At 36.0% G+C, this 12,281-nt stretch overlaps 1 protein-coding gene across 1 annotated transcript in view; it reads right to left on the reverse strand.

Moving 5' to 3' along the window:
* Window positions 1-9,107: 9,107 nt before the first annotated feature.
* The window catches only part of GLS2 (glutaminase 2), a 187,725-nt gene continuing 184,551 nt past the window's right edge, over window positions 9,108-12,281 (reverse strand). Inside the window, exon 18 of the mRNA XM_053708140.1 lies at window positions 9,108-9,770. Coding sequence (XP_053564115.1) covers window positions 9,614-9,770 — 157 coding nt within the window. The 3' untranslated portion in view covers window positions 9,108-9,613. The remainder of the gene's footprint in view (window positions 9,771-12,281) is intronic.

Genomic DNA, 12,281 nt, shown 5'->3' on the forward strand with positions numbered 1-12,281 from the left:
TTGCGAATCTAAAGTATATAAGAGTTTTTCCCGTATCGATCTTTTTTTGATATCAGATAGCATGGTTAAGTTAGATCTAAAACCCACCATTCAAGATATAGTAATTTCAGACCACGCTATAATTAGCCTAGAAGTGGAAGAGGTCAAGAAACTAGCCGAGCAAAACTTTTTTTCCTTCCCCAAATATCTTATACAGGATAATGAATTTAGGAATTTTTTAAAGCAAGCATGGATAGAGTATGCAGGGTTTAATAGGGGATTCATAGACAAAATAGAAATATTTTGGGAAGCAGCGAAGGCGGTTCTTCGCGGAAAGATCAGAGCATACATGATTAAATGGAAGAAAAAAACCTCTGCTAGAAACCTCCAATTGACCAACCAAGTAAGGAATGCATATAAAACATACATTTCTAACCACTCCGCCAATGCGTGGGATAATTATAAGAAAGCCAAAGCTGAGAGGGATACCTTCCTTAAACAGAAGGGACAAAGGGAAGATCTCAAAGCAAAAGCCTTTTTTAAGAGTCATCACGGGAGGTCGGCTAAACTTCTGGCTAAAATCATTAAAGCAGGGAAAGGGAGAGACAATATCCCATGTATAACCAAGAATAATAAAAGGCATACAACACCACTTGAGATCAGGGAGGCTCTATATGAATATTACCAAGAGCTTTATTCAGCTCAAAAAACAGAAGATAGGGCTAAGGAGGCATTTTGGAGCAAAATCACTTTACCTAAAGTATCTCTGGAACAATTACAAGAACTGAACCAGCCAATTTTGATAGAAGAAGTGGTGACGGCTATAGAGAAATTAAAAATGAATAAAGCCCCCGGGCCAGATCAATTACCAACCGAATTCTACAAAATACTGATAGATAATATTCCGGAAACATTAGTAAAATTATTTAATAAATACTATACTAATAACAGAATGGATTCACTATACTTTACCACATCGGTCGTGACCCTTATTCCCAAAAAAGACAAGGATTTAGAGCTCCCAGGCTCCTATCGCCCTATTTCGTTATTGAATAACGATTACAAACTTCTTACTCATATAGTGGCAGACAGACTGAAAAAGTGTATGAATAATCTAATTCATATAGACCAGACAGGTTTTATGACAGGTAGAAGCGTAACTAAAAACATACGCAAAGCATTGTTAACAATAGACCATTTTTGGAATAGAGTGCAAGATGGCGGTAAGGCTCCCAAAGTAGATTTGGCGCTATTGACGCTTGATGCGGAGAAAGCCTTCGATTCAATAGAATGGAACCACCTATTTACTACCTTAAAGCATTTTGGCTTAACAGGGGGCTTTTTAAACTTTATAAAACTATTATATAATAACCCTTGCTCCTATCTACTAATTAATGGGTGTCTTTCTTCAAAAATAACGTTAGCGAGAGGAACTAGACAGGGGTGTCCTCTGTCGCCACTTCTCTTCAATCTTTCAATTGAACCTCTCGCGACCCGTTTGAAACAAGAATTGGAAGGCATCTCTTTGGGGGACACCAAACTCACTCTATCGTTATATGCGGATGATCTCCTATTATTTCTATCGAAAACTAAAGATAGTATACCCACTCTCTTGGGGATAATAAAGGAGTTCAGCCTGTTTTCTGGTTACAAGGTTAATCAAAACAAATCAGAATTGTTATGGATTTATAAGAGGAAAGACAGTTTAAGGGATTTTCCCTTTCAGATAGTAGATCATATTAAGTATTTAGGGATTTATTTGTCTGGCAACCCCAAAAAATGGTATGCACTTAACTATACAAAATTTTTTGGGGAAGCCACGTCCATGGTAGATAAGTGGAAGTCACTTCCAATTTCTTTGTCTGCTAAAATTACTTTACTAAAAACATTCATGTTTCCACGTCTCTTGTATATAATGCAAAATCTACCAATAATAATGAAAAACTCAGACGTTCAACTCTTTAATAAACTATGCACAGGTCTGCTATGGGGAAAGGGGAGACCACGTCTATCTATACGATTTTTGCAACAAAACAAGGATTCAGGAGGGTTTGGACTCCCAAATATCAAAGTAACCAATTGGGCTACCTTGGTGAAGATTGCAGTAGACTGGATAACCGAAGCCAATCATTTCACCCTCTTTGACTTAGAGGAGGGAATGATTAAACCTTTTTCGTTAAAAGCAATTCTTCACATGCCGTTGAGCAGTCTACCATCCAGTATCAGTAATTTGAGGGTGACTTACAATATAATTATAGCTTGGCAAAAATTTTGTGGGGAACTTGGGTTAAGTTATACCTTTTCCAAATATCTCCCCATAACAGGTAACCCTGGATTTGTACCGGGACTTTCTCCCGGTATATTTCAGGGTTGGCGTCTGCGGGGCCTGAAGTATGTTGCCCAGCTACTAGAACCAAGCATGGGCGTCGTGAAAACCTTTGAAAGTATCAGAAGGGAATTTGATCTCCCAAAACATCACTTCTACGCGTACCTCCAAATCAGACATTATATTCTGTATGGGACACAATACCCACACATCGTACGAGACTTAGGAATAATAGAATCTGGTATTGGAATGTTTAAGAGTGGATATTATTCAATATCCAGCTGGTATAAGATGATCATGTTAAAATACGGTCAACAACACCTGGAGTCAATTCTCTCCAAATGGCAGAGAGTGCTGGGAGATACAGAACTAGATGATATTAAAACAAGCATTCTATCAGCAGGCAGTAATAATATAACATGGAAAGAGTCCCATAGCAAAATACTAAACTTTTCCTATATCTCTCCGGTAATTCTAGCCAAATGGGATAAAAAGTGTTCAGGTAATTGTTTCCATTGCAAATTCCCGAAGGCAGATATTCTACACTGTTTTTGGTCCTGCCCAAAGATTGCCAGATTTTGGAACAGAGTTAACTTCTGGGTAAACAAATTCACGCATCAAAAAGTGGTTTTGCTCGCAAAAACAATCCTTTTCCTATTTAATTCAACCTCTCAAGAAGGAAAGAAAGACAGAGATTTTATTAATACGGCCATCCTGGTGGCTAGGAATATAATTCTGCTACATTGGAAGTCAGCTAAAGCACCGAATATTGTAGAATTTGTACAAAAAATGTATGAACAAACTACGATAGAACAATATCAATTAGATCCAAGTAGTGAAAAACAATTTAGAAGTTTTTTTAATAAATGGCTAAAACTTATAAAATCTCGCCCACTTACAACGCAATTACAGATTATTCACCCCTTACGCAAATCTGAGTTTTTTGATATAGCCATAGTTACAGGTTTTCTCCCGCCTTACTGGGCTGAGCAAAGATAAAGTCAACCCGGATGAACAGGGGGGAGGGGGGGGGGTGTGGGGTTTTTTTTTTTTTTTTTTTTTTTTTTTTTTTTTCTTTTTCCTTCTCTCTGTGGGTTTTATTTTTTTTTTTTTTTCTTTCTTTTAAGTTAACTGAAATAGAAATTCCAGTATTAGGATTGTCAGAACATGATGTAACACCAGTTTTGTGTCAGTTATTAACATAAAGGCTGGGTCAATGTATTTGTTTTATTACCGACGTCTGGACCCATGTTTTTGGTCATAGACACGGACATTGTCTGTACGATTTCTTTTTGCTGGTTTGAAAAAAAATAAAAGTTTAAAAAAAAATAAAGATTAAGGGCAGAATAGTAGGAGTTCAAGATGAACTTGTAGTGGAGAAAGTCAGTTGAACTCCGGGATTTTCTCCTGTGCTGCTCAGCATTAAGGGAACATCTGTGTAGGTACCGTGTCAGAGAAGTATGCTATGGCTGAGGATGAGTGTGTGATTTCCGAGCTTTGTTAAGAGGGGCCAGATTGTCAAGGACCGATGTAAGGGTGGAGATATAGTGGCAGATTGATCAGGGCAGGAAAAGTAGGAAATGCTGTTCCTGATCTAATTACATAATGCTTCTGTGAAGTTTGGTGTGAGGAGTAGAAGGAGGGAGAGTTGGAGGTATGTGATGTTGCAAGTGAGGAGATGGTGGTCAGAAAGAGGAAAATGGGAGTTTGTGAAGTTTGAAATAGTGCATCGATAGCTAAAGATCAGGTCAAGGGAGTGACCATCTTTTTGAGTGGGAGAGTGAGTCCATTGTGACAAACCGAAAGAGGAAGTGAGTTGCAGAAGTTGTTTTGCAGAGGAGGCAGTGGGATTGTCAAGAGGGAGGTTAAAGTCGCCAAGAGGAAGGGCAGGAGTGTCTGAGGAAAGGAAATAAGGTAGCCAGGCAGCCAAGTGATCTAGAAATTGAGTTGAGGAGCCAGGGGGTTGGTATATGACTGTAACACATATAGAGAGGGGAGAGAATAAGCAAATCATGTGGGTTTCGAATGAGGAAAATGTGCGGGAAGAGATGGGTTGAATTTGTTGAAAGGTGCAACGAGAGGAAAGTAAAATACCTACACCACCTCCTTGTCTATTACCAGACCTAGGCGTGTGGCTGAAGTGGCGATCCCCATGTGACAGAGCAGCAGTGGATGCTGTGTCTAAGGGAAAGAGCCAGGTTTCTGTTAGACCCAGAAGGTTAAGGGAGCGGGAGATAAAGAGGTTATGGATAGAAGTGAAGGGGTAGTGGCTTTAGATACAAGAGGAATGTGAATAAGGTTACCAGAGTTTTGTTTTCTGAGTCTATGGAAGGGTACACATGGATGTGCACGACTAGGAAGTTGTTTGGGAACAGGATTAGGGGAGATGTCACCAACAGCTAGTATAAGCAAGAGGGAGAGTGACATGAGATGAGATACAGATTTGCAGTAATGAGATTTTTAGACAAGGGGAGGGGGGGGAGTGTTTGGGAATAGGTAAAGTTCATGAGTACAAAAGTAAGGTGAGTTTAAGAGAGATGGACTAATGAACAGTGCAGGTGGTGAGGGAGAAGGAGTAATTGAATAAGTTAGTTTGTTATAGAGACAAGAGGTAGCAAAAAGGAATATGAAGATATTGAGGTGGGAATCAATTAAACACATAAAACACAGTATTACAGCAGACCACTTCTGGACAAATAATAACATATCCCAATGTGTCCATTTGCCAAACACGTACCGAATATACAAATAGTCATGATTTAAAGAGAACTTTTGACAAATACATTGCTAAACATACCAGCATTTCACAGATAAAATGACACACACAGCACATAACTGGCAGCTACTGTATTTACTTGTTCACATAGGGGACTTCCTGTATTATATGTTCACTTTGTGTAAAAATCAGTCTGGCTGAAGATGGGGCTTAATGGGACAGTTTACACCAGAATTTGTAATTTTTTTAAATGATAGATAATTCCTTTATAACCCATTCCCTAGTTTACATAACCAACACAGTTATATTAATACACTTTTTACCTCTTTGATTGTATCCAAGCCTCTGCAAACTGCCCCCATATTTCAGTTCTTGCATTTTAGCCAATCAGTGCTGACTCTTAGGTAACACCACGTGCGTGAGCACAGTGTTATGTATAAGACACACATTAACTAACACCCTCTAGTGGTGAAAAACGGTCAAAATGCATTCAGATAAGAGGCGGCCTTCAAGGTCTAAGAAATTAGCATATGAAACTCCTAGGTTTAGATTTCAACTAAGAATACCAAAAGAACAAAGCAAAATTGGTGATAAAAGTAAATTGGAATTACATGCCCTATATGAATCATGAAAGTTTATTTTGGACTAGACAGTCCCTTGTAAATGGTATCCATACTGATATATTATTTAAAGGGACATTCTACAATATAATTTATATTGTTTTAAAAGATAGATAATCCCTTTATTACCCATTCCCCAGTTTTGCATAACCAACACAGTTATATTAATATACTTTTTACATCTTGTATCTAAGCATCTTCTGACAGCCCCCTGATCACATGATTTTTTATTTATTATCTATTGACTTGCATTTCAGTGCTGTGTTGTGCTAACTCTTAAATATCTCCACAGGCGTGAACACAATGTTACCTAAATGGCCCACATGAACTATCAGTATCATGTTGTGAATAAAAAAGCATGTGATAAGAGGCTGTCTGTAGTGGCTTTGAAACAGGCAGAAATTTAGAGGTTTAAATTATATAAAGTATATTAATATAACAATGTTTGTTGTGCAAAGCAAAAAAGGGAATGGCTATTAAAGGCGTTATCTATCTTTAAAAACAATAACAATTTTAGTGTTGACTGTCCCTTTAAGCTGAGCACACTGCCAGGTGTCTTTATGTAAGTGAAAATTACATCATTTACAAAACTGTTCCTATCGATTTTAAGAAATCTACACTCTTAGCATAGTGAATATTTGTAGTTTTATTTCCATATATTCCTTTATTAAAAAGTCTTAAATTATTTCCATAAGGCAACTTTGCATATCAGCATAATGTGTACATTACACATCTCATATATTAAAACTTTAAGGCCTAGATAAAAAGTGGAGCACTATTGATGGCGCAGGGTGTGCTGTCCATTATATGCTCTGCGCTAAGAATAGCTCTAAATTTGGTATTGCAAGTGAATGGTAAAATAATTTCACCAGAGAATGTTAGCACCCCATACTTTTAATGGTTAGTATGGGGTGCGCTAACATCTCTCATATTACAAGTGGTGAAAAATTTAGCGCACTTGAAGACCTGAAATAAAGTATTAGAGCTTTAATGAAAGTATAACAAAACACATGTATAATGTATTGAAATAAAGTATTTCACACACACACATTAAATGTAATGTAAATTTATTAATAAACATGTTTTAACAGTGACATAAAGGTATATGATATATGGCATGGAATTGGAACGGCTGTGTATATGTGTGTGTGTGTATATATATATATATATATATATATATATATATATATATATATATATACTGTACTTACACACTGTATATATATTACTGTGCAAATGTTTTAGACAGGTGTGAAAAATGCTGTAAAATAATGCTTTCAAAAACAGAAATCTTAATAGTTTGTTTTTATCAATTAAATTGCAAAGTGAGTGAACAGAAGAAAAATCTAAATCAAATCAATATTTTATGTGACCACCCTTGTCTTCCAATCACCATAATTCTTCTAGGTACACATGCAAACAGTTTTTAAGGAACTGGTCAGTAGCTTGTTACCTCACTTGCTTCTGTCACTTCATGTAATACCAGGCAGACTCAATGATGTCGAGATCAGGGCTCTGTGGAGGCCAAACCATCACTTCCAAGGCTTCCTGTCTTTCTGCACCCCAGTTCCTGTATGTATGTATTGGGAACTTGTAAAGCGCAGCTAATCACCCGTAAGGGTCTCAAGGAGCTGCTCATTTTATCGACCTCAGAAAGGATGAAAGGCTGAGTGGACCTAGCAGGGATCAAACCTACAACCCTTGGGTTACTACAGAGCTCAGCCACAGTGCCTTAGCATGCTGAGCTATCTGTCTGGCTCCTGTGTTTTCATGCATAGTTGAGGCTCTTGGCCTTGTTTCCATGTCATAGAAATGGCTTTTTGGCTGCATTTCATTATGTGTTTTTCATCTACTGCACTAAGATTCCTCTGCGTTGCCCATTGCTTAGACAGTGGTGACAGCACCTGGGTCGCTGATCGTGCTCCTTACTATATGTACCAGATTGCCGATCATACCAGAGAGTGTGACACTATCTTTGTGACTCTCTGTAACAATGATCATTGGTGCAGAGTGGGAGGAAAGGGACAGGGTTCACTACACTACAAAAAAATATATTATAGCAGGGGCCAGGGATGGATGGGAGTCTTACATCTATGGAAAAGGTTTGATCGGAGAGGGTGAGGGGGTCCAGTACACTAAAGAATTATTACATATAAATTAAAAAGATATATAATCTGTTACTGGCATGCTAGCTGCCAGTTAACAAAGATGACAGGGCTAGTGTTAGGGGGAGTATTAGAGAGCTGTTTGGGGCTATCAAGGAAGTGGGTAGGTGAAGAGGGTTTCCTACACTACAACATTTTTTGTTTTTTAAAAATAGATATCCATAAACTTCATACTGGCAGACTGCCAATACCTAAGATGGGGGGTGAGAAATAGGAGAGAGCTGTGGATCAGGTAGGGATTACACTACAGCTAAAATTAAATTTACAAGCTACCTGATTAACCCATTCACTGCTGGGAATTTCAGAAGTGTGGTGCTCAGCTGCAATTGGCTATTAAAAAGCATTTGCAAAGCCATGCATTTCTGCTGTTTCTGAACAAAAGGGACCCCAGAGAAGTTTGTGAAAATGTAATGTTTTTTTTTTTTAATATAATTGCATTTGGCAGCTAAATGGTGGCATGAAATATACCAAAATGCGCCTAGATTAATACCTTGCGTTGTCTACTAATATATATATATATATATATATATATATATATATATATATATATATATATATATATATATATATATATATATATATATACAAAAAACAAGACTCTATATCTGTTAAAGGGACATTCACCAATTTTCATATAACTGTGTGTAATAGACACTACTTTAAAGAAGAATATATACAGATACTCATAAAAATCCAGTATAAAAGCTCCCAGTTAAGCACTGTTAATGAGGTTAGGTGGGGACACCTACTGAAAGGGGCTGGGAAAACAGGAACAGCAGGCACTCGCTCGCCCCCCCCCCCCCTGCATATGAAAAGACCCATTATACAACCAGAAGTCTGTAGACATCAGTATACATCTAAAACTTTAGGGCTTGGTTAGGAGTCTGAAAATCAACACAATGTTTTTGTAAAAATGTATAGATTTGCTTATTTTTTAATAACACTCCCAAATGGGCTATATAAATGGATGATCTACAAAACATTTATGCCAAGAAAAATCTGGTGTACAATGTCCCTTTAACAATGCTTTTAAAAATAAAAATCTTATTGCATTTTTTCACACCTTTCTAAAACTTAGTGTGTATATAATATATATATATATATATATATATATATATACACACATATACAAATAAATGCACACACATACAGTATATACACACATACACTATATATATATATATATATATATATATATATATATATATATATATATATATATATATATATATATATTATGTCCTGTGTAATCAATAATTTCATCAAAGAAAAAAAGTTAATGACAATAATGTGCAAAGCAGTTTACCTTGCCTTTCTGCTTCTTTTATAAAAAGACATAATTTTTCTATATATGCACAATAAATAATCATTTGCAGTGCAGAATATCTGCTTATAAAATAAATGCATTTAAAACTGTCATACTGCTAGCAACGTTTTAATTGCTTTGCATTCTTAGGACACACCCCTTGAAACTGGTGTGGTGACTTAGGGGCAGTTTTAAAGAGCTCCTAAACTGATCAATGTTCTGAATTCCTCGAAATACACTTGAGCTTCTCTTCGGGCAGTGGAAAAATATTAATTTTCAAATTTAAATGACAGAAAAAATAAATAATGAAAGAGCAATGCAAAGATTTTTTCACTATCCATAGTAAAATATTTTATAGGGAATAAAGTTTTGAATTTTCAGAATTGTTTGCTTTGTATATGGCAATTATTTTTGCAAGCTTGTATTTTTATACTCAAAGCGTTAAGTGCAGCTTTTTTTACCTTTTAAAAGCTTGAAGGAAAATAATGACATTTTATCAAACTACACCATACTCTTAAGGCTCTCCAAGGATATTTGCTCTTCTGTCATTTTGTCCCCATTCTGGATTTTTTTGTAGTGTTCTTGGTAGTCTGTCAGTAGATTCACCACCTGGTGCCTCCCGAATCGAACTGCATCTTGTAGAGCGGTATTTCCCCACCTAGATAGGACAAGCAACATGCTCACAGCATCACTTCTGAGAATATCACATGATGGGTAAAAAGGAAATGTGTGATAAAGATGTGTTTTTAAACTAAATCATGTATAGTTATGTAAGATGAGATCTGGAATTTTAGCCAGGAAAATTACATCCAGTCATAAAGAGCATAAACAAAAATCTCTGGGGTACATTTTTTCTATAAGGATCTAATTTTTTAATATAATTTAAAAGGACATTAAACACTAAATAAATGTATAAGCATAGTACTGATGTTATTCCCCAACTCCCTCTAGATATGGTTGCCACCATGGTGAAATCTAGCTTTTATTGTATTATTGGCGTGTTTGCACATCTGCAGCAACCTCTTCAAATACTTGCAGTGTAATCTAGGTTTCAAAATGGCGGCACCCATAATTAGAGGGAGGTGCATGGAAAGTAGTATTTAATTGACCTTTTACCTTAAAATTGACCTTAAGTACGGTAATCATCTATCATATTAGGATAGACAAATAAAATCTGGTAGTATATCCTGTAAAGTAAATGTCTTCTGTAAGCAAATTTGTTCCAATAAAGATCTTTTAATTTATTATTTGTCTAAAAACAAAACTTGTTTCTCTCATATTCTTGTGGTGACATAGGGCCCAGTGGTCTAAAGCTCTCTGCTCATATGAGATGATCTAAAATGATACTTCAGCAATCTTGATCCCTCATCAGATTCTAGAAAGGCAAATGTTGTTATGTTTCTCTAAGAGGCGTTTCCTTTGTGCTTTGCATTTTATATTTCTTTTGAATTCATATTTTGTTCTTTAAAGGGATACTAAACCCAAATTTTTTTTCTTTCATGATTCAGATAGAGCATGCAATTTTAAGCAACTTACTAATTTACGCCTATTATCAATTTTTCTATGTTCTCTTGCTATCTTTATTTCAAAAGCAGGAATGTAAAGCTTAGGAGCCGGCCCATTTTAGGTTCAGCACCCTGGATAGTGCTTGCTTATTGGTGGCTGCATTTAAACCGAACCAAAAATGGGCTGGCTCCTAAGCTTTACATTCCTGCTTTTTAAATAAAGAGAACAAAGAAAAATTGATAATAGGAGTAAACTAGAAAGTTGCTTAAAATTATATGTTCTATCTGAATTGTTAAAGAAAAAATATGGGTTTAGTATCCCTTTAAGTTTTATTACATTTAAGCTTTGTATCATCTATTTTGTATTTTAATGCATTTAGAATTTTAATTTTACAAATTCTGACACTGCTTTGCAAATGTCTGTATAACTTTAAATGTACATGAAACACAAAATTTTCTTCCATGATTCAGATAGAGAATACAATTTTAAATAACTTTCCAATTTACTTCTATTATCTAATTTGTTAAATGTTTTTATCCTTTGTAGGATAGTGCAGCAATGCACTACTGGGAGCTAGCTGAGAGCATTGGGTAAGCCAATAACATAAGGCATAAATGTGCAGCCACCAATCAACAGCTTCGGTGTCTACCAAGGTATCCTTTTCACCAAAAGATATAAAGAGAACAAAACAAACTAAATAATAAGTTAATTAGAAAGTTGTTTAAAATTACATGCTATCTCTGAATTATTTCATATCGTTTAACAAATTCGGATCATACTTTGTATATTTCTGTGTATCTTTTACAAATTACATTACACTTTGTATTTGTATGTGTTAAATAACCCTGACAATTTCATAAAGTGAGGAGGGATAGGGGAGTTCCTTGAGCTGAAGTAGGGAGTTTCCAGGGTGTGTCTTAATCTCTTTAAAAAATATAATGATGTTACACCTGCAGGTTTCACTGATTTATCTTGTCAGAAAAGTAATGTGTACTAAACTAGAAGTAAATGCAAGTTAAATTGTAGGGAAAACACTTTAATTTGTATTTGCTGTAAACTGAGAGTTTATATCAGTGCTAGGTGCTCCTCTGTTGACTTTACTCTCCACCGTGATAGTCTCTATCCAGCTCTCATCACTCGGGGACTTCCAGGTTCCACCCTTTTTTTTTAGAAAATTCAGTAAGTTCAAACCTAGTGACGTCTGCAATATACTTTCTCTCCATGCTGGAGAATGTTTGATTATCTGGTCCATAGTGTTCAAGTAATAGTATCGCATACTGCCTTTTACTTTCTTGAAGTTATTAGAAAGCTTTGAGCTCTTAGAATTATTTAGGACATTGCCTTCTTCTCATTCTACATATACCACTTCTTTTCCAGCTTGCTTTAAAAGAGTTTGAGTTTGTTTCCAAGTACAAGTGCGGCAATGTTGCAATTGAAAAATTTGTTTTCTACAGATAATGAAAAATTACTTTGACCATCCTCAGTTCAGCATGCTTGCTACTTTAAAGGTAGAGTCATCCTTTACCTCTTGCAGGGATTACTGTGGCCTACTAGGGAAGCTTGGGACCTTGAAAAGTATTGCTTGATCAGTTACGTCAAGAATACATGGACTATAGTATTGCTGTTAGGGGGTCAGGCCTATTTCTGGAAACCCTGTTAGAGT

The sequence above is a fragment of the Bombina bombina genome, chromosome 3 (assembly GCF_027579735.1).
Source record: "Bombina bombina isolate aBomBom1 chromosome 3, aBomBom1.pri, whole genome shotgun sequence".
In the NCBI taxonomy this organism is placed as follows: Eukaryota; Metazoa; Chordata; class Amphibia; order Anura; family Bombinatoridae; genus Bombina; species Bombina bombina.